The 22,237-nt window shown below is 43.9% G+C and overlaps 1 protein-coding gene across 7 annotated transcripts in view; it reads right to left on the bottom strand.

The window, feature by feature from the left end:
* Positions 1-22,237, bottom strand: part of LOC118393166 (calcineurin-binding protein cabin-1-like) — a 64,856-nt gene that overhangs the window by 25,307 nt on the left and 17,312 nt on the right. For all 7 annotated transcript variants that reach the window (XM_035785546.2, XM_035785549.2, XM_035785548.2 and 4 more), the window contains 4 exons: positions 19,527-19,640; positions 5,066-5,229; positions 4,613-4,709; positions 3,822-4,511 (listed from right to left, as the gene is read on the bottom strand). In XM_035785546.2, the coding sequence (XP_035641439.1) occupies positions 3,822-4,511; positions 4,613-4,709; positions 5,066-5,229; positions 19,527-19,640 (1,065 nt within the window). The remainder of the gene's footprint in view (positions 1-3,821; positions 4,512-4,612; positions 4,710-5,065; positions 5,230-19,526; positions 19,641-22,237) is intronic.

The raw sequence follows: 22,237 nt of genomic DNA, 5'->3' as shown, positions 1-22,237 counted from the left end.
TTATTTTATACGTTATGACTTTACTCGCATAAAGACAGTGGATGGAAACGTGGTTTGTTGCATAACATTGTATGGAAGCAAATCCCAGCCAAAACTCTCAGCACATTTTCCAATGGTTTCATTTTTATTAACTTACAAAATAGTATCAGTCATTGTGTCTGTGAATAGAGATAAAGAAGAGACACTGAAATAAATAGGGCGAGGGATGTAGTAGCTAGCCATCTCCCTCTCTTTAGCCTTGTAGTGTCCTTTCTAGCCTCTGTTGCCTCCCACTCCAGCTCTGTGGCTTGACACAAGCAATGACATGCCAGGTTCCCCACTGTCTGCATTGATCACTAGATCTATGCTTCTATAGAGGCTGATGAGAGCTGTGCTCAAACAACAACCTCAATGCCAGCCAATGCTTTAGTTCACTCCCAGCTCCCACTTTTCTACCTATCAGGAGAAGCTGGCTCAGATGCAATACGCAAAGTAACTCATTCTTCTTATTATTTGATCAGTTCCGCTATGCGTCACGTAAGACATTATTAAATTAAATCAACTTAACATGACATTCAGGTTTGGGGATGGTACAGTAGCATTACTGCAATAGAATTGTCCCTTTCTGATCAGTATCAATCCAACTGAATCTTAAGAACTTGTCGGGTACCTACTATTTTATACAACAAAGTGTGAGTTCTCTGTAACATGAATCCAAACTGAATCAGAAGTAACATTTTGGCTTCGGAGTCAGAGTATGTGGCCAAAATCACGAGACTGAGTCTACAAGCAGTGCCAGTGCACTATAAAGTGTCCCAATCACAATTCACAAAAATCACAAGTCAATAAAATGCCCAAACTTCACCTTCAAAACAGCCAATTGCTGTCTTAGAAAAACAGGACACCGGTCATTTAGTCAGTGAGCAATAAAACTGTTATCTGCTGGTAAGATGGAAGTAATAAAATGGGCTGTTCCGTCTGTCTGAAGCCATTACTGGACCACGTAATACATAAGACCTGTAATTGGAAACATCATTTTTCGTCTCGCAATTATCAAATCCACAACTACTGCAGAATAAGATATTTTGAATAATTGTTCATAAAAACACTTTGCACGGTTCCTTATTAGCTAGGTAAGGATATTTTATGCATAGAATTAGTGCTAACACCGTGGAGGTGTCATTAAGCAGTGTTGTAAGGAACTAGATAACACAAAGTAAATCATGTGTAGCCTAATCCATGCAATTGCGCTAATCATCATTTACAGCTCATAACTAATTATAAGCTTAGGAATCCACATATCTCAGAGATCTCATTTGTTTTCATGAGAGAAAAAAAAATCGAATCTATTCTTTTTCTCTCTCATGAAAACACCATTTAAATGTCAAATCAAATCAAATTTTATTTGTCACATACACATGGTAAGCAGATGTTAATGCGAGTGTAGCGAAATCCTTGTGCTTCTAGTTCCGACGATGCAGTAATAACCAAAGTGTAATCTAATCTAACAATTCCACAACTACTACCTTATACACACAAGTGTAAAGGGAAAACATAATATGTACATAAAGATATATGAATGAGTGATGGTACAGAACGGAATAGGCAAGATACAGTAGATGGTATCGAGTACAGTATATACATATGAGATGAGTAATGTAGGGTATGTAAACATTATATTAAGTGGCATCGTTTAAAGTGGCTAGTGATACATTTTTTACATCAATTTCCATTATTAAAGTGAGCTGGAGTTGAGTCAGTATGTTGCAGCAGCCACTCAATGTTAGTGGTGGCTGTTTAACAGTCTTATGGCCTTGAGATAGAAGCTGTTTTTCAGTCTCTCGGCCCCAGCTTTGATACACCTGTACTGACCTCGCCTTCTGGATGATAGCGGGGTGAACAGGCAGTGGCTCGGGTGGTTGATGTCCTTGATGATCTTTATGGCCTTCCTGTGACATAGGGTGGTGTAGGTATCCTGGAGGGCAGGTGGTTTGCCCCCGGTGATGCGTTGTGCAGACTTCACTACCCTCCGGAGAGCCTTACGGTTGTGGGCGGAGCAGTTGCCGTACCAGGCGGTGAACACAGCCCGACAGGATGCTCTCGATTGTGCATCTGTAAAAGTTTGTGAGTGCTTTTGGTGACAAGCCAAAATGTCTTCAGCCTCCTGAGGTTGAAGAAGCGCTGCTGCGCCTTCTTCACAACGCTGTCTGTGCGGGTGGACCAATTCAGTTTGTCCGTGATGTGTACGCCGAGGAACTTAAAACTTACTACCCTCTCCACTACTGTCCCGTCGATGTAGATAGGGGGGTGCTCCCTCTGCTGTTTCCTGAAGTCCATGATCATCTCCTTTGTTTTGTTGACGTTGAGTGTGAGGTTATTTTCCTGACACCACACTCCCGAGGGCCCTCACCTCCTTCCTGTAGGCCGTCTCGTCGTTGTTGGTAATCAAGCCTACCACTGTAGTGTCGTCCGCAAACTTGATGATTGAGTTGGCCACGCAGTCGTGGGTGAACAGGGAGTACAGGAGAGGGCTCAGAACGCACCCTTTTGGGGCCCCAGTGTTGAGGATCAGCGGGGTGGAGACGTTGTTACCTACGTCACCGCCTGGGGGCGGCTCGTCAGGAAGTCCAGTACCCAGTTGCACAGAGCGGGGTCGAGACCCAGGGTCGACGGGTTTGGAGGGTACTATGGTGTTAAATGCTGAGCTGTAGTTGATGAACAGCATTCTCACATAGATATTCCTCTTGTCCAAATGGGTTATGGCAGTGTGGTTGCGATTGCGTTGTCTGTGGACCTATTGGGGCGTTAAGCAAATTGGAGTGGGTCTAGGGTGTCAGGTAGGGTGGAGGTGATATGGTCCTTGACTAGTCTCTCAAAGCACTTCATGATGACGGAAGTAAGTGCTACGGGGCGGTAGTCGTTTAGCTCAGTTACCTTAGCTTTCTTGGGAACAGGAACAATGGTGGCCCTCTTGAAGGATGTGGGGACAGCAGACTGGGATAAGGATTGATTGAATATGTTCGTAAACACACCAGCCAGCTGTTCTGTGCATGCTCTGAGGACGCGGCTGGAGATGCCGTCTGGGCCTGCAGCCTTGCGAGGGTTAACACGTTTAAATGTTTTACTCACGTCGGCTGCAGTGAAGGAGAGTCCGCAGGTTTTGGTAGCGGGCCGTGTCAGTGGCACTTTATTGTCCTCAAAGCGAGCAAATAAGTTATTTAGTCTGTCTGGGAGCAAGACATCCTGGTCCGCGACGGGGCTGGTTTTCTTTTTGTAATCCGTGGTTGACTGTAGACCCTGCCACATACGTCTCATGTCTGAGCCGTTGAATTGCAACTCTACTTTGTCTCTATACTGACGCTTAGCTTGTTTGATTGCCTTGCGGAGGGAATAGCTACACGGTTTGTATTCGGTCATGTTTCCGGTCAAATGTATGATGAGATGTGTGGATTCCTAAGCTTATAATTAGTTATGAGCTGTAAATATTAATGGTGCCATTTGTGTTAGTTAATATCTGTAGGACTGTGAAGATGATTATGATTGCATGGATTAGGCTACACATGATCTACTTTGTGTTATCTGGCTCCTTACAACACTGTTTGATGGCACCTCCACGGTGTTAGCACTAAAGCTGTGTGAACAGGGAAAGTCCCCCCCTCTGTGTTTCAGGTCTCATTGCTAAATCATTCTCAAGAGGGATTTCCCAAACCCATTTCCTTTTACAGTTAGTGCATATTACATTGCATTACATGACACAGTTATAAATAATGTTTTGATGGGAGAGAGAAAATTGCAGTAAACATGTAAATAGGGAATCAATAAGTCATAAAAGTACAGCATACCTGCTTAATGTGCATGTATGTCTCGGACATGATTTTCTCAATGCGCCCCAGATTGTAGGTCACAACCTTCTGGCCCTGCTGCCACGCCCGGTAGGCATCCATCAGAAGTGTTTTGCCTGACTCTACGTCATCCAGGAGCTTCCTCTTCCTGCTGGGCCTGCGTAGCGGCCCCTGGGCTTGTCCCAGCTCTGCTCCACTGGCTGACACTGGGCCCTTAACTACCAGGCCCTGGAGCTGCTGCTGTCTGGAGCTGATGCTCAGGTCTTCCAGAGAAAGCTCTGGTGCCCGGCTGCTCACAGCCACTTTCTCCCCAGGCTCCAACACAGTTCTGTGGGGCTCAGTGTCTGGTTGGATGCCCTGAGAGTCTGTGGTCTTGGAGGGACGCCCCCAGTGGCCAGTGTCCAGCTCCATAGGCTCCTCTGGCCTTGCTCTAGCCCCCTCCCCTGCAGCAGCCTCCACCTTCCCACATGGAGTTCCCTGCTGCTGATCCCCCTTGTCTCCGTCGATGGTGAGCAGGGCTGGCTGTGCCTGAGGGGGCTCCTGCAGCCCAGAGTCATGGCCTGGGGCATTGACCTGGGTCCCCTCAGTGAGCCCCGGCTTCTTAGGCAGTGCTTGACTGCGGTCTTCTGCGCTGGGCCTGTTGGACGTGTCCGTGGTCGTCATCTCATCCATGGAAGGCTGCGCCGACACCTGAGAGAGAACAGAGCCTGTCACAACAAGGAGAGCACGCCAAAACGATAAACCCTATAAAATACGTTCCTCTCCATATGTGTAGTGCTTTGGTTCCGTACCCCTGTGAGTTTGTTCAGATTGTCCTCCAGGACTTTTACAGCTAGGAAAAATGCTCTCTGGGCCAAAACCTGACGATCCACATCCCGCAAATACTTCCTTTAAGACATGAGAGGGAGAGAGAGAAAGAGAGCGAGAGAGAGAGAGGGGAAAAGACAAGAAAACTCAGATGAACAGTGCTTGTAGCGTCACTACAGACCCCCTGGTTCGAATCCAGGCTGTATCACAACCGGCCGTGATTGTGAGTTCCATTAAGCGGCGCACAATTAGCCTAAACGTCGTCCGGGTTTGGCCGGTGTAGGCAGTCATTGTAAATAAAAATAATTCTTAACTGACTTGCCTAGCTAAACAAAGGTCACATTTAAAAAAACAAATTCACAGAAAAACACAAGAACAACATGTTGCCATGAAACACAGAGAGAAACATGGTTGAGTCACGAGGGAAAGATCCTTACTTTCCCTGGTCAGGGGTTCTCTGGAGCATGAAAGAGACTTTGAGCAGTGTGTCGTGGTCCTTCAGCTGAGACAGCACCTCCAGCAAGAGAACGATGGATCTGTTCATATGAGATGCAAAACTGCCGGGCCGATCAATCTCATCCACTGGAATACGCCAGATGCCCTGGAGCAGGAAGATTAGAGGAGAACAGGCAACAGTTCACTAACACTGAACCCATACCTTAATCAACTAAATACCATTTTCCTACTGCTTGGCATTAACATGTTATGAAGACAGGCTAATGTACTGTATTGATTGTGTCTGTCAGGCTAACTAGAGTTATTTCCCACTAACACACTCACAAGGAAAACAGATTCCACTGGTGGGTTTTTAGTTTTAAATTTAAAAAACTGCAAATGCTGAACTGAACATTGAGTAGGATGTATCTGAAATGTTTTGTTCAATTCAATGTGATGGTAAATACATGATGATTTATTTAATACAGACAGATTGTGAGGGAGGGCAATTGAAAAGGAGATCGGGCATGACAGTGATATTGTAATGACACAGTAGTGATGGTCGGAGAAAGAAAAAAAATGTAAAGTTCCAAATGATTTTGGACGATATTATATTCATACTTTGACTCAAAGTACCGTAAAATATATTTAAAAAATTAAAAAATAAAAATATATACAATGCATTCGGAAAGTATTCAGACCCCTCAACTTTTCCACATTTTGTTACCTTACAGCCTTATTCTAAAATGGATTGAATCATTTTCCCCCCCTCATCAATCCTCACACAATACCCCATAATGACAAAGTAAACACATTTAGACAATTTAGCAAATGTATTAAAATAAAAAAAACAGAAATACCTTATTTACATAAGTATTCAGACTCTTTGCCATGAGACTCGAAATTGAGCTCAGGTGCATCCTGTTTCCATTGATCATCCAAGAGATGTTTCTACTAGAGGTCAACCAATTATGATTTTTCAACGCCGATACCGATTATTGGAGGACCATAAAAGTCGATACCGATTAATCTGACAATTGTTTTGTTGACAATTACAACAATACTGAATGAACACTTATTTTAACTTAATATAATACATCAATAAAATCAATTTAGCCTCAAGTAAATAATGAAACATGTTCAATTTGTTTTAAATAATGCAAAAACAAAGTGTTGGAGAAGAAAGTAAAAGTGCAATATGTTCTATGTAAAATACAGTGCCGTGCGAAAGTATTCGGTCCCCTTGAACTTTGCGACCTTTTGCCACATTTCAGGCTTCAAACAAAGATATAAAACTGTATTTTTTTGTGAAGAATCAACAACAAGTGGGACACAATCATGAGGTGGAACGACATTTATTGGATATTTCAAACTTTTTTAACAAATCAAAAACTGAAAAATTGGGCGTGAAAAATTATTCAGCCCCTTTACTTTCAGTGCAGCAAACTCTCTCCAGAAGTTCAGTGAGGATCTCTGAATGATCCAATGTTGACCTAAATGACTAATGATGACTGTATGTGCCATGTAAGAAAGCTAACGTTTCAGTTCCTTGCTCAGAACATGAGAACATATGAAAGCTGGTGGTTCCTTTTAACATGAGTCTTCAATATTCCCAGGTAAGAAGTTTTAGGTTGTAGGTATTACAGTAATTATAGGACTATTTCCCTCTATACCATTTGTATTTCATTAACCTTTGACTATTGGATGTTCTTATAGGCACTTTAGTATTGCCAGTGTAACAGTATAGCTTCCGTCCCTCTCCTCACTGGGCTCGAACCAGCAACACAACGACAATTTGCGCACGCTAACTAGCCAACCATTTCACTTCGGTTACACCAGCCTCATCTTGGGAGTTGATAGGCTTGAAGTCATAAACAGCGCAATGCTTGACGCACAATGAAGAGCTGCTGGCAAAACGCACGAAAGTGCCGTTTGAATGAATGTTTAGGCGCCTGCTTCTGCCTACCACCCCCCCAGTCAGATACTTGTATGCTCAGTCAGATTATATGCAACACAGGACACGCTAGATAATATCTAGTAATATCATCAACCATGTGTAGTTAACTAGTGATTATGATTGATTGTTTTTTATAAGATAAGTTTAATGCTAGCTAGCAACTTACCTTGGCTTACTGCATTCGCATAACACTCCTTGTGGAGTGCAACGAGAAAGAGGCAGGTCGTTATTGTGTTGGACTAGATAAGTTTGCAAGATTGGATACCCCGAGCTGACAAGGTGAAAATCTGTCGTTCTGCCCCTGAACGAGGCAGTTAACCCACCATTCCTAGGCCGTCATTGAAAATACGAATGTGTTCTTAACTGACTTGCCTGGGTAAATAAAGATTAAATAAAGGTTCTGAAAACTCGAAATCGACCCAAATTAATCGGCCATTCCGATTAATCGGTCGAACTCTAGTTTCTACAACTTGAGTCCACTTGTGCTAAATTCAATTGATTGGATATTATTTGGAAAGGCACACACCTGTCTATATAAGGTCCCAAAATCGACAGTGCATGTAAGAGAAAAAAACCAAGCCATGAGGTCGAAGGAATTTTTCGTAGAGCTCCGAGACAGGATTGTGTCGAGGCGCAGATCTGGGGATGGGTACAAAAACATTTCTGCAGCATTGAAGGTCCTCAAGAACACAGTGGCCTCCATCATTCATAACTGGAAGAAGTTTGGAACCGCGAAAGAGATGGCCGGCAGTAAAAGGCACATGACAGCCCGCTTGGAGTTTGCCAAAAGACACCTAAAGGACTCTCAGACCATGAGAAACAAGATTCTCTGGTCTAATGAAACCAAGATTGAACTCTTTGGCCTGAATGCCCAGAGTCACATCTGGAGGAAACCAAGCCCCAGTCATCACCTGGCCAATAACATCCCTACGGAAAGCATGGTGGTGGCAGCATCATGCTGTGGGGATGTTTTTCAGCGGCAGGGACTGGGAGACCAGTCAGGATCGAGGGAAAGATGAACGGAGCAAAGTACAGAGAGATCCTTGATGAAAACCTGCTCCAGAGCGCTCAGGACCTCAGACTGGGGCAAAGGTTCACCTTCCAATAGGACAACTACGCTAAGCACACAGCCAAGGCCATGCAGGAGTGGCTTCGGGACCAGTCTCTGAATGTCTTTGAGTGGCCAGCCAGAGTCTGGACTTGAACCCGATCGAACATCTCTGGAGAGACCTAATTATAGCTGTGCAGCGACGCTCCCCATCCAACCTGACAGAACTTGAGAGGATCTGCAGAGAAGAATGGGAGAAACTCCCCAAATACAGGTGTGCCAAGCTTGTGGCGTCATACCCAAAAAGACTTGCGGCTGCCAAACAAATTAATGGGTCTGATTACTTATGTAGATGTGATATCAGTTTTTATGATTAATGAGAAGGAAAAAAACAGATTAAATAGATTTTACAAAAAGGATGTAACGTTCCAAAATGTAGAAAAAGTGAAGGGGTAGGAATACTTTTCGAATGCACTGTAGAGTGAGCAATATGTTTGGAACATCAAATCGCAACACATATAATAGTGAGAATCGCAATACAGCTGAGCACCTAAGTATCGTGAGGTCCCTGGCAATTATCAGCCATATAGGAGAGGGTACAAGCTCTTCATGTATGAGCATATATTATTCCAGATTTGATATGCGCGTTTAAAGATAAACTGATCAGTGCTGATGAGAAAAAAGTAACGGCTACAGCGAAATGCGTGCTCATTTTACTCACGCAACACCGACAACACTGATAATGTGCATGGGTCCTTTGTTAAATAAAAATTTACTTTAACAGCATACCCTGTATTCTGTCCAGCTGGCAGAGAACAATGTTTAAACATTCCTTAGGTCTATAGGTAATGGCATGCAAAAACCTGAATAAACTCTGGGTTGAGATAATATTACAGAGATTCAACAGGTCCTTTCGTCTATTCATTTGACACAGGGGCTGGAAGACAGGCTAAATGGGGTGTTTTGGAGTGTCTGTGTAGCAGGCTCCTCAATGGCTGACATCAGGAAACAATTAATGGGGTGAAATGGACAAACAAGCAGGAAGGAAGGATTGAAAGAAGAGAAAGAAAGAAGAAAGAAAGAAGAGAGAAAGAAAAGAACGAAAGAAAAAGAAATAAATAAGAGAAAGAAAGAAAGGAAGGAAAAGGAGGTGAAGAGAAGACAAGAGGAACACATTTGAGCTAAAACTGTGGCATTGGACGATGGGAGCCCTAGTGAGAGAATGGAAAGAGTTGCTGTAGGGAGAAATACAGTGCCTGCAGAGTCGAGGTTGTGAAGGGGCTTTATAGTGACTCCAGGCAGATCAGATCCCTCCAGGCAGGCAGGCAGGGAGGCAGCCTCATTAGCACTGTGTTCTGTCTGGGTTTAGGTGGGTTCAGGGAACCACAGAAAGCAGCACATCAAACACACGTTGACTTGTTAAAGACATGCTCCAGAAGTTTGGCAACTACTAAGTATTTTTTAAACCTCCCGCTTTGGGCTGGATGTGTCAATGTATAATTCATACATGCATAACTTAGGAGCTGAATTACTGTCTTAAGTCTCAATTAGTCATAAAATCCCTAGTATGAAAGCCACAGTTTTTCTGGGAGATGTACTGCATCACTTTCCCTACGTGGGTCAGCCCCCTGTTAATTTGAGTTCAACCAATGAGCTTTACCCCTCACCATTTGAGTGACGGCTAACAAGAAGCACATCATGCGCACAGCAGAGCGAGAGAGTGCAATGACGTGGTGCACATATGTGGCGCAGTACACAATTTCCAGGGACCACTTTTGGCTTGTGTTGGCTACTTTCAGGACTACTGGCTAAAAGGTATACAAAAGTACTGGATAATCTCTTTAATGTCAATATCTCTGAAGGACTGCTAAGTCTTCAGATCCCTACGAGTATCACAGGCAGCGATCAATCAAATCTAAATACAGATATGTTATAATGTGACAGCATATGTTATGTTGTTACAGTACATGACGACCAATCAACCCAGTGCACACATCATCCCAGCAGGTGTGTATGGACAGGCAAGGTTCTATGCTCCACAGCAGATCATGTGAGATGAGCGCAGATGGTTTCAAGTTTGATTTGTTGTATGTACAGGATATACATGGTATATACACCGTCCAACGAAACGCTTACTTGCATACTTGCAGGTTCCTTCTCGACAATGCAACAATAGGAACATAAAGTAAATGGCTCAGTAGAATAGAATACAATTTTAGGCATAATTCGGTGGTCTATGTGCAATAAAAAGATTTTAAAACTTGGCAACGAGCAGCCTTAGAAGTGTGTGCGAGTCGGAGGAGAAACTGAGCATTTCACGATGGAACAAAACAAATGAAATGCCTTTATCAGCCTCCACAGACGCAGCAAGCCCCTACACCTGGGAGTCTTTTCCTCAGCCTAACAAACAGGTCCACATTGTCTGTTGACATTTTCAGTCTTTGGAGAGAAGCCAAGCAGGAAATAAATTATAAACAGAACATACCTATCAAATCAAATTGCATTCCAGAGTCAGTTGGCCTCATTTTGTCAAGAAGAGGCAATGAAGACCATCAATGTTAATACACATTCTATAATAATGCTCTGTCAGAACAGCCCTCTTCTACTCTGGATGCATGTTAACCATATTGAATGACCAGCCTGTATGAACTAGATTTTTTCCTCTAGATGTCTTAACATTTTCTTTATGTTTTTCTAAAATGGTAACCAGACAAACTTGTTTGTGCTACTTTGATGTTGATTGATCTTCCTGGGTACAAGTGAAATAAAATATATTACAACCAGTTTCAAAAATGACATGAAATATACAGCACCGCTGATTATCAAAATGCATTATTTGTTTTATTCTAATGGAGGTCAAGATTTGCTCCATATTTGTTGCTCTCTGCGGCAATTGTTTACAAGCTGTTCATGGGTAAATGTTATTGCGCTCACGGTTTGTGTGAGAGATGGATATGTGTTTACACCCCTGGCCCACGCACAGCACACGCTCTATCACAGGGAATTCAAAATGCATTATCTGATCGGGCATTAAACATAGCAACATAATAATGACTGCATCAATAATTCAGCCAGATTTGAAAGAATGTGCCTTCTGCTCATGCTTTGTCCCTGCTAGCCAACCTTAAGAAAGACAAAGAGAGGAAAAGGAGATTCTCTCCCTATAGTGTTAGGAGGCCTGGAAGCACACAGCCTGGCCACGCCCACCAAACCCCTCCTATCAGAGGGAACCCCTCCACCCCTTCCTGCCTGGGACTCTATATCCACAATCCCACAGTATGTAGCAGGTATCCTATCAAATAACAACACCACTGTGATGCAAGATACTATATTCATCTCCATAGAGGGACCATGCTTTTCAGAGTTGCCAGGATAGATTATGTTTCCTGGGGACGCTAGTTATCACTCATGTGGGTTATATTACCGTGGGTTACACGTCACCCAATCAATTATTTCTGCAAATGTAATGATCTAAAATAGGAAAACTAATAGTCTAATTAATAACAGTCAATTAATAAAACAGCCAACTTCCCCTATTGCCTTTTAGTTTCTGCGTGTTGAGTATCTCCCCTTCCTACCTAGCACAACACCTGCTCCTAGCACAACACCAGCTCCTTTCACTCCCCCTAGCCCAGCCATAACCCATTAAATCACCACTACATGCCACACCACTACATGCCTACTTTATGATGTCAGAACACATCACCTCAGGCTCAAACAAACATCTCACACCGTTACCTCCTATCAAACCATTACACCCTGCAGAACAGCAAACCCAACAGTTGGGGGGGGGTGAAATAGCAACAGGAAATGACTTTTACTACGCACTTTCATACAACCAGTTTACATGATCACTCCATCGCTCTGTATTCTTGAAAAAAGACAGGTGTAGAGTAAACATTCATCTCCGTTGCGAGCAGATGGCTCAACACAACTCTTGCCTCCCTCTCCACAGAAGGAGGGGGGTGAATCAACCCCACCATGCTCCATGAAAGTACTACACTAACTCCACAAACTGTGGAAGAACTCCACTCACATAAACAAAATAATACAATCATGTACTCTTTCCCTAATAAAACAGACAGAGTGAGAAAAAAATGAAAGGCGGCAAAGGAGAGACTCACCATCACCAACGAAAGCTACTCCACTTGTGTCTGCGCGTGTATTCTTTTGGATGTTTTCCTGCTGGCTGTAGCAGCACCAGCGGCCCTGGCAGCCATAGAGAAACTCACACTGAGATAGAGAGGGGTGGGCTGCATGCAGGCGCTGGGGCTGTGAAGGCTGCAGTAGACAGCAGGAGAGAAGAGCTGCGCAAGGCAGAGCTGGAGAAAGAAGAGGTGGAGAGGAAGAGGGCAGCAGCCTGGACGAGGGGAGCAGAAACGGTGCTGGCATCAGGGCCCAGAGACTCAGCGTGCCACTGACAGACGGGCTGACTCGCTCCTTTCTCTCTTTCAAACCCTGCCATCTCAAAACAAAAACACCCACACACTCTCAAACTCCCCTGACCCCAGCCTGCTAGGTTGTTTTCCCTCCACCCTTCTCGCTCTCACTCTATAGACATCATAGTGCCCACCCCTTTAGACTGTAGCCAGCCAATCAGCGACGGGTCGACTTATTCCCGCCCATAACTGCACACACACACACACACACACACACACACACACACACACACACACACACACACACACACACACACACACACACACACACACACACACACACACACACACACACACACACACACACACACACACACACACACACACACAGAGAAGGGAGAGAGAGCAATGAGGAGAAAGAGAGCTAGCGAGAGCAGCAACAAGGAGGGGGAGAGCATGATCACACAAAAGAAAGTGAGCAACAGGAAGACACCGAGAGAGAGGAAGAGTTGGCAAGCTGAAAAAGCAGACTTTGAACAAGCAGCTGATTTGAACGGAGTAAGATGGAGCTCTGGGAGGGAGGATAGAGAAGTAGTTGAAGAAGTAAGGAAAGACAGGAATGAATGTGTCGGCCTAGCCTGTACAGTGTTTCCTCTGGAGAAAAACATTTGCAGTGGGGGAAGGGGGTTGGTGGACATTAAAAATATATTCTACTTCAAAATTTATGAAAACAGAATTATGCTGACATCTAAAATATAATTTCTACCTCCAGAAATTGGCCAAATAACATATTGGTAAAATGATTTTAACATATTGGACCGAGCATATAGCTTATGCAAGGTCCATACTATTAGGTATTAGGTATGCTATTAGCAATAAGCATTACTACCTGTAGCCCAACTGATAGCATAGTGGCTATAAATAAATAGACTGAAGCATGGGGTTGCCTATCTGCATTTACCCTATTGGGCTAATCATTAGTAGAGTCATGGGTGAGCTTCAAAAAAAATCTGCTGGTGGGTGGAATGAAAACATTCTTTCAACGCGTGGATCATTTAAAAAAAAACATTTCAAAATCAAGATTCCATGAGTGGCAAGGCAGACATAAGGCTACCAGCCACACATGCATTGTGTGTGTAGCCGGGAACGATCACTTATTTGTGTGGTGCTAAAATGTTCCGATTTGTCCACGTGCAGAGCTTATGTTCTTGTAAAACAAGACAACAACCTGCTGACATGATGAGCTCTCCAGCAGGGAGGGTAGACAGACAAGACAGCACCGAAGAGGTGTTAGTGCTACAAAGCCAGACAGGACCTCAGAGAAAGGAACACATTAAAATAATCAATATATTACAACATGTTCCACTGCCTTCACACTCCTCCTCCCCTACTTGCTCATACCAACTAGTTCTACTGGTCTCAGCAGATCCACCTACATAACTCAATGTGCCACACGATGCTAGGTAGACAAGCAAAACACACCCAACATTCCAGTACTGTACAAAAGCAAAACTGACACAGTTACACCACAGTTTATATACTGGACTCAAGAACACGTTTTTGTATAGCCACAAACACACTTAGTTAGCATCTCGGTGCAATGAAGACAAAGGTTTAAAGTGAGGGAAAAAGCCCCAAGATATATTTCAATGTTAAAAGACTAGAAAGTAATGTAATTCCTCTGAAACAGAATCCACAGAGTCTCTAAACCTATAGGCGGGACAACATCACGAGACTTCCAGCAACACTTATGAAGCAGACCAGGCTGGGGTTTGGGGTTAGAGAAGTCAATGAGAGAAGTGAAAATGTTTTCCTTAGTTGTTCATTTTCTCGAAATCTAAAGGCACAACCTAGATTCGAGCCAATGTCTGTAGTAGTTAAACATGTTATTACTCCAACCTCCTGAAATAACTCAAAGGAGTGGCTTTGATTTGATGGCCTGCACATGCACAGTTCTGCACGACTCACCGTTAGACCCGGTGACGTGTTTCTATGAGCTAGCCATGATATCGCCTACAAGTGTGATCTGGGATTTCTATTGGGAGAAGCAGTTTCTGCCCATCTTCATACTGTCCTGTCTTTGCAAGATCCAGAAAGATGGCATCCATTTTGTCTGTAGCTTGCAGTAGAGTGCATGTGTGGGTGCGTAGGCGGATAAATATGTAAGCACATACAGTGCGTGTGTGTGGGCAACACCATGCCTGAGCAAGCACATCGTGACTCTGCAGGATTACGGAATGGAGCAGGCCAGCAGAGCCCGTTATATGGGGTGGCAGAGCTTTTGACCCCCGATAGAGTTTGTACCCTCCAAGTTGTTTCCCCATAACATAACAAATAGTATATGATTTACAATGCCTGGTCTTGCCAATGGAGTGTTGTCGGGCCTGCTAGTTGTGCACAGCGGTACAGAGGCTATGCCGGGTGTGCGCTCATGATCAGAGGGGGGAGATGCTATATTTAGTAGTTAAAAATCCCAAAATGCATTCTGATTGTTTACCTAGCCATGCAATGTCATAAGGTACCACCTTCATTACCTTGTTTAGGAAGCTCATTGGATCCCAACCAGGACCAGGTCAAATTGACAGTTCTCTCACAAAGGGAATAAAAGTAGTTAACTTTTCCAGACAGCTAATCATCTAGCTAGTAGCTACTAGATTCGCTAAATTTTGTTCGTGGCGAGATTAATAATGACAGCTGGCTAATATGCATGGATATCCGAAAAGGGCTTTGCATTACCAAGAGCAAAAAAAAACGGAGGACCACCATGTCGAGTGTGATGCCGAGTTAACCGAGCAAACGGCTGGCCCGACCATTAAGGTTGAGGAGCCTAGCAGCAAATGTAATACCCACCCATCCCCCACGCTGTCTGCTGACCAACAACATGGAGAAGATCCGGGGCCTAGCACAAATATCATGAGGGTGATATCACAACAAGCACCTGCACCTCCATTACCCCAGCCACTAGCACCTGACAACCTGTTGAATCCAACCAAAAGTGAACCTGTCGAAGCAGAGTTTATTGATTACTGCAAAGTGAAATCGCAACCACAGCCAGCAACAACAATCAGTTTTCTTAAAAGATACGGTGGGCCTTTTTCAACAATGCCGACTGTGATGTTGGCACTGAAACATGAATTTGGCTTAACAATTGGGACGTATACAGCAATGTGCGAAAATTCCTTCTCCACTCTGAAGAACTTATTCAGTGAACACAGACGCAGTATGTTACATCAACAAAAAGCACAGCTTGTCCAGCTGGTGTTTGAGAGGGACCTGACAAGTACATTTTTGTCAGGAAGGAGAATGGAGTCAGAAAATTCTCATGAGGTTCACAACAGCATGGAGGAGACTGTAACTAGTCTAAATGATAAGCCTCATTCATTCATTGGTTTTCCCTCATGTAAGCCTTCTGGTTGTTTGGCTGATGTTTTTATGTAATGTATAGTTTAAGCCTTTGCTTTTTACTTCAATGCATCTTTTAGACAACTTTTGTGTGTTTAATTGATATATATATACACACATCTTTGCGTTATTTGATGGGTATCAGGACAATGACCAATGTAGCCTATTAGTTGTACTCTGAGGTAATGCTGAAATTTTCAGTGCATCTAACTTTATCCTGACTGAAGGTAGCCTTCTGTCCATGGCCCTGAATCAACGGTTACGGTGTGTGCAAAATGACAGTTGTGTTTATGGCTGTTATTTTTTTAGATAGGCCTACATGTTTAAACAATTTGTATGTTGGACCAATACTGTGTGTAACTTACAAAAACAATTAGGAAAACTTTCACTCTGTTATCATTAATTTGTATTACAGTCATTATGAGATAGGCTGGTGTAAAAGTGATGTCAATACTATGAAAATGACACAGCCTACTTTTTCATCCCCTTCCTGCTCTCTTCCTATAGCGCGCCGGTGTTGCTCTCTTCCTATAGCGCGCGCCGGTGTTGCTCTCTTCCTATAGCGCGCGCCGGTGTTGCTCTCTTCCTATAGCGCGCGCCGGTGTTGCTCTCTTCCTATAGCGCGCGCCGGTGTTGCTCTCTTCCTATAGCGCGCGCCGGTGTTGCTCTCTTCCTATAGCGCGCGCCGGTGTTGCTCTCTTCCTATAGCGCGCGCCGGTGTTGCTCTCTTCCTATAGCGCGCGCCGGTGTTGCTCTCTTCCTATAGCGCGCGCCGGTGTTGCTCTCTTCCTATAGCGCGCGCCGGTGTTGCTCTCTTCCTATAGCGCGCGCCGGTGTTGCTCTCTTCCTATAGCGCGCGCTGTTGCTCTCTTCCTATAGCGCGCGCCGGTGTTGCTCTCTTCCTATAGCGCGCGCCGGTGTTGCTCTCTTCCTATAGCGCGCGCCGGTGTTGCTCTCTTCCTATAGCGCGCGCCGGTGTTGCTCTCTTCCTATAGCGCGCGCCGGTGTTGCTCTCTTCCTATAGCGCGCGCCGGTGTTGCTCTCTTCCTATAGCGCGCGCCGGTGTTGCTCTCTTCCTATAGCGCGCGCCGGTGTTGCTCTCTTCCTATAGCGCGCCGGTGTTGCTCTCTTCCTATAGCGCGCCGGTGTTGCTCTCTTCCTATAGCGCGCCGGTGTTGCTCTCTTCCTATAGCGCCGGTGTTGCTCTCTTCCTATAGCGCGCCGGTGTTGCTCTCTTCCTATAGCGCGCCGGTGTTGCTCTCTTCCTATAGCGCGCCGGTGTTGCTCTCTTCCTATAGCGCCGGTGTTGCCCTCTTCCTATAGCGCGCCGGTGTTGCTCTCTTCCTATAGCGTGCGGGTGTTGCTCTGTTTCTATAGCGTGTGTTGCTCTCGGAATGGGCATTTGCTCTATTCGTGGCAGATTCAAATTTGAAAATAAAAATTATATTATATATATATATATCCATATCAAATCCATAATATTATTGTCCATCTACAGCTGTGTTTCCATTGGGGATTCCCTGTCATGGTTGATTTATTTCAGGTCTGGGCAACTCCAGTCCTCAGGGGCCTGACTGGTGTCACACTTTTGCCCCAGCCCCATCTAACACACCTGACTCCAATAATCATCTAATCATGATCTTCAGTTAAGAATGCAATTTGTTTAATCAGCTGTGTTTTCTAATAAACCTGTTTAGTTACTACATTATACATATTCTTCGATGCACAACATTTACGATTGGTGAAACACAAGATGATTGAGACTACATGAGAACAGTTATAAGAAGGCTTACTACCAGTCAAACAGAGGGTGCTGCATGCCACAGTCTGGAACATGTCAAAACAGCAGAATATAGGTTAGGCTACTCTTGATGGTGGCCCAGTTGATGTAACACCAGCCAAAACCAGATGAAAACTAGGCCAGTGTGACCTACATTAGGCTGCAATATAGGACTGAGTGCAGTGATTCTCAACTGGGGGGGTCGTGGCGACCCAAATTTGGGTCACGGGAGGTTTCGAATGGGTCGAGGGTGTCTGAGAACTTTATTTTTTTTAAATTGAAATGGAAAATACTCCAGTCTGAACTTAAACTGCTAAAACCAGTTAGAAGGGTGTAATGAGCCTGCATTTTTGAATAATTTAAAATCCGAACTTTTTTCAATTAGTACTGTCAATAGAGCTAATAAGATCGCTATTTAGGAACAGTTGGTTCATTTTGTGTTTCAAACCAGTGAACTTACTAACATTCTTTATCAAGAATATGGGCAGCATTTATTACTAACAATGGAAAAGGTGGGGATGTAGTTCCCTTGTCATATACACTGAGTGTACAAAACAAACTTGCTCTTTCCATGACCAGGTGAATGCTATGACCACTGTTAAATTCACTTCAATCAGTGTAGATGAAGGGGAGGAGCATGAGTCAACATTGGCCAGCATCCCTGTGGGAAGCTTGACACTGTGTAGAGTTCATGCCCTGACGAATTGAGGCTGCTAGGAGGGCAAAAGGGGGTGAAACTCAATATTAGGAAAGTATTCTTACCGTTTTGTACACTCAGTGTAAATTGCTACATTGACTATCAATATAGCATTAAAGATAGCTTTCCAGATGGCATTTTGCCAATTTTGCAATGCAAATATTGGGTCGTGACTGAGACAATCTGGTCCCGAGGCAAAACCAGTAGTGAACCAATGATCTAGAGAAACCTTATTCAGGTGGTGTGGCCTGGCCTCCCCATTGAAAAACACTCCACTGAAGACCAAGTCCCATCAGGTAACCTATCATCTCATGTCTAATATCATCTCCCATCCAGCCATTTGGTAATTCTGTCACTGAGGAAAACCAGCACAATCATTGTCCCCTCTGTCACACAGAAGGCACAACACATATCACCACTGACAATGACTGGTCTGTCTGTCTGTCAGGCTCAGGGATCAGTGATACTGAAGTCCATGGCAGACAAGACAACAGCTGTTGAGTCACACCACTGCTGATTTTCATCTGACTTTTGATGTGACCTGGGAAACCTCCTCCGAGTAGGCCTACTCCCTGGCTCAACACCAGCAGTGACATTACTGATCATTGTCCTCGTCTCCAGACCCTCCACAGACCGCCACACATGCTTCAATTCATGACAGTGCTACCTGGGATTCCATACATCCAGGCTTAAAGCTACCATACAATAACATGCAAAAAACATATTGCATGGATAACTGGGACTAAGAAGAGTTGCAGCAAGGAGAAATATCTCTTGGAGGACTTACAACAAACAGGATGTAATGAGAAGGTTGACACACTAAGTATGTAATTCCCAGAAGTACCCTTTTCATTTAAGTTTAAACAACTGATGCAATGTTGGAATCTCTAAGTCCTCCCTCCACTGTTTTAGCTATTAAGGGTCTCTCCTGGTGCAGAATGTTATTGCTACAAGTCGAGGAGGAAGTCGATTGGAAGACACGCCAAATGAACTCAGCATTTCCTTCCAGTCACTGACTTCTGATTAGATTGAGTCAAATTGGGTGTAAATTCTGTAACTTACTATTGAGTTTGCAATATTCCAAAAAATAACTTCACTTTCCAAACCGTAAAACAAACTGAGAACCAGGACTCGTGCATAGTAATGGTTAGCCAGATGAGTAACAGGACCTTGATAGCAGAGCTGGCTTGGTGAACTTACATTGAACAGGTTTGTCTTGTTCCTCTCGCAGAAAAGTCCTTGTGCTGGCATGTGCTTCAGCTGTTGCCATGGGACACTGCTTCCTAGCAACACATCTCGTGCCCACCGCAGATTCTAGGAAAACATAAAACATAATCAGAAGACTGGGGATATGAAAACGGTCCCTCAAGAGGCAGACCACAAACAAGACTAAAAAAGGTAAAACAGTTAAAACCACAAGTTTTTTTTTTTAATCGCTCTTTTTCATCTGCATCATCCACTACCTAACCTCACTGTTTTGCTACCTTGTTCCCTGTCATAGCAGCTCTGATGGACACAACTAACTGCAGTTTAACAGTACAAAGTGACTGTAGCTGAAGTCAAGTTATTGACATGAAAGTGGTTCTCCCTTTTTAAAACGTCACTGTGATGTTCTGTAAAAACCCAGCGCCAAATGACCTGCGATTACAGGTCCTCCTGTCAATCTCTGACTTCCTGATTAGCCTCAAACTGTCTGTCCCAGCCAATTCATGTTTACCCTAACTGTTTCTGGGAGAACTAGAGGCTTTACTAGAGGGGGGCAGTTCATCCCCAGCTAGAGAGGAGGGATTCAACTTTATATTCAAGTAGATATAGTTCATCCAATAGTCATTTTTCATTTTTACATAAGGTGTGTAAAGTTGATAATCATTTTACAAGCAGAACAGCATGATCGGGAGGAGAAGCTTCACTTCAAGTTCCAAGCGGTCAAAACCATTTGTTTTTGAGACAAGGGTGTCCCCAAGCTGTGTTCTATTCATTAGGAACAGTACATTGCCAGCGGAAAGTATTCAGACCCCTTGACTTTCTCCACATTGTTGGATTACAGCCTCTACACACACCACCTCATAATGACAAAGCAAAAACAGTTTTTTTTAGAAATCTTCTCCTAATTTATTTAAAAAAATATAAAAAAATTGAAATATCACATTTCCGTAAGTATTTTGACCCTTTACTTAGTACTTTGTTGAAGCACCTATTGCAGCGATTACAGCCTTCGAGTCTTCTTGGGTATGATGCTACAAGCTTGGCACACCTGTATTTGGGGAGTTCCTCCCAATCTTCTCTGCAGATCCGCTCAAGCTCTGTCAGGGAGCGTTGCTGCACAGCTATTTTCAGGTCTCTCCAGAAATGTTAGATCGGGTTCAAGTCAGAGCTCTGTCTGAACCACTCAAGGACATTGAGACTTGTCCCGATGTTGTCTTCGTTGTGTGCTTAGTGTCGTTGCCCTGTTGGAAGGGGAACCTTCACCCCCGCTCTGGAGCAGGTTCTCTCTGTACTTTGCCTCGATCCTGACTAGTCTCCCTGCCGCTAAAAAACATCCCCACAGCACGATGCTGCCACCAATATGCTTCACCGTAGGGATGGTGCCAGGTTTCCTCCAAACGTGAGGCTTGGCATTCAGGCTAGAGTTCAATCTTGGTTTCATCAGACCAGAGAATCTTGTTTCTCATGGTCGGAGAGTCATTTAGATGCCTTTTGGCAAACTACAAGCAGGCTTTCATGTGCCTTTTACTGAAGAGTTGCTTCCTTCTGGCCACTATACCGAAAATACGTGATTGGTGAGATGCTGCAGAGATGGTTGTCCTTCTGGAAGGTCCTCCCATCTCCACAGAGGAGCTCTGTCAGCGTGACGATCGGGTTCTTGGTCACCTCCCTGACCAAGGCCCTTCTCCCCCGATTGCTCAGTTTGGACCGGCGGACAGCTCTAGGAGTCTTGGTGGTTCCAAAATTCTTCCATTTAGGAATGATGGAGGGCAATGTGTTCTTCTTGGGGACCTTCAATGCTGCAGACATTTTTTTCGTACCCTTCCCCAGATCTGAGCCTAGACACAATCCTGTCTCGGAGCTCTACAGGCAATTCCTTCGACATCATGGCTTGGTTTTTGCTCTGACATGCACGGTCAACTGTGGAACCTATATAGACAGGTGTGTGCCTTTCCAAATCACGTCCAATCAATTGAATTTACCACAAGTTGACTCCAAGTTTCAGAAACATCTCAAGGATGCTCAATAGAAACAGGATGCACCTGAGCTCAATTTCGAGTCTCATAGCAAAAGGTCTGAATACTTATGTAAATGAGGTATTTCAGTTGTCATTTTGGGTTATTGTGTGTAGATTCCTAAGGAATTGTTTTTATTTAATCCATTGTAGAATAAGGCTGTAACGTAACATAATGCTGAAAAGGTACTATGTATTATCATATTTAATACAAATTCATAAAAGCTATCAGAATATTCTGCATAGAGACAGAGCTATTCAAATTCTCATCTATCTATCCACCACACATTCCTGTTACAATACTAACCCATAAATCTAGTATTCTCTGACAAATGTATAATAACCTTAGCCTGTAATTTAAAACAGAGGAAGTAGGATTTGTACTGAAAAAACAAATGGGTTCATCGCTTATTAACCAAGAGGTCTACAGACCTGAACACCCACAATGCCACCACTGGTCGCTAACACTGAGCAGTAGGTAGTCACTTGACATTTTAACAGAACTCCACAGGGAATTAAATAAACAATTATGGACTTACTTTCAGGACCTATTCACTTCTTAAAGGTGTAGGCTTTGTGATTTTGTTAAGTCTAAAACACTGGGGCAGTAAAATAAAGCAAGTCACGGGCCCAGGTCCGTCTACCTGCCTGAATAAATCCTCTAACAACAAGATGAACAGCACACTCTGAG

Source organism: Oncorhynchus keta, chromosome 14, assembly GCF_023373465.1.
Source record: "Oncorhynchus keta strain PuntledgeMale-10-30-2019 chromosome 14, Oket_V2, whole genome shotgun sequence".
In the NCBI taxonomy this organism is placed as follows: Eukaryota; Metazoa; Chordata; class Actinopteri; order Salmoniformes; family Salmonidae; genus Oncorhynchus; species Oncorhynchus keta.
This window is presented reverse-complemented; position numbering and strand designations above follow the sequence as displayed.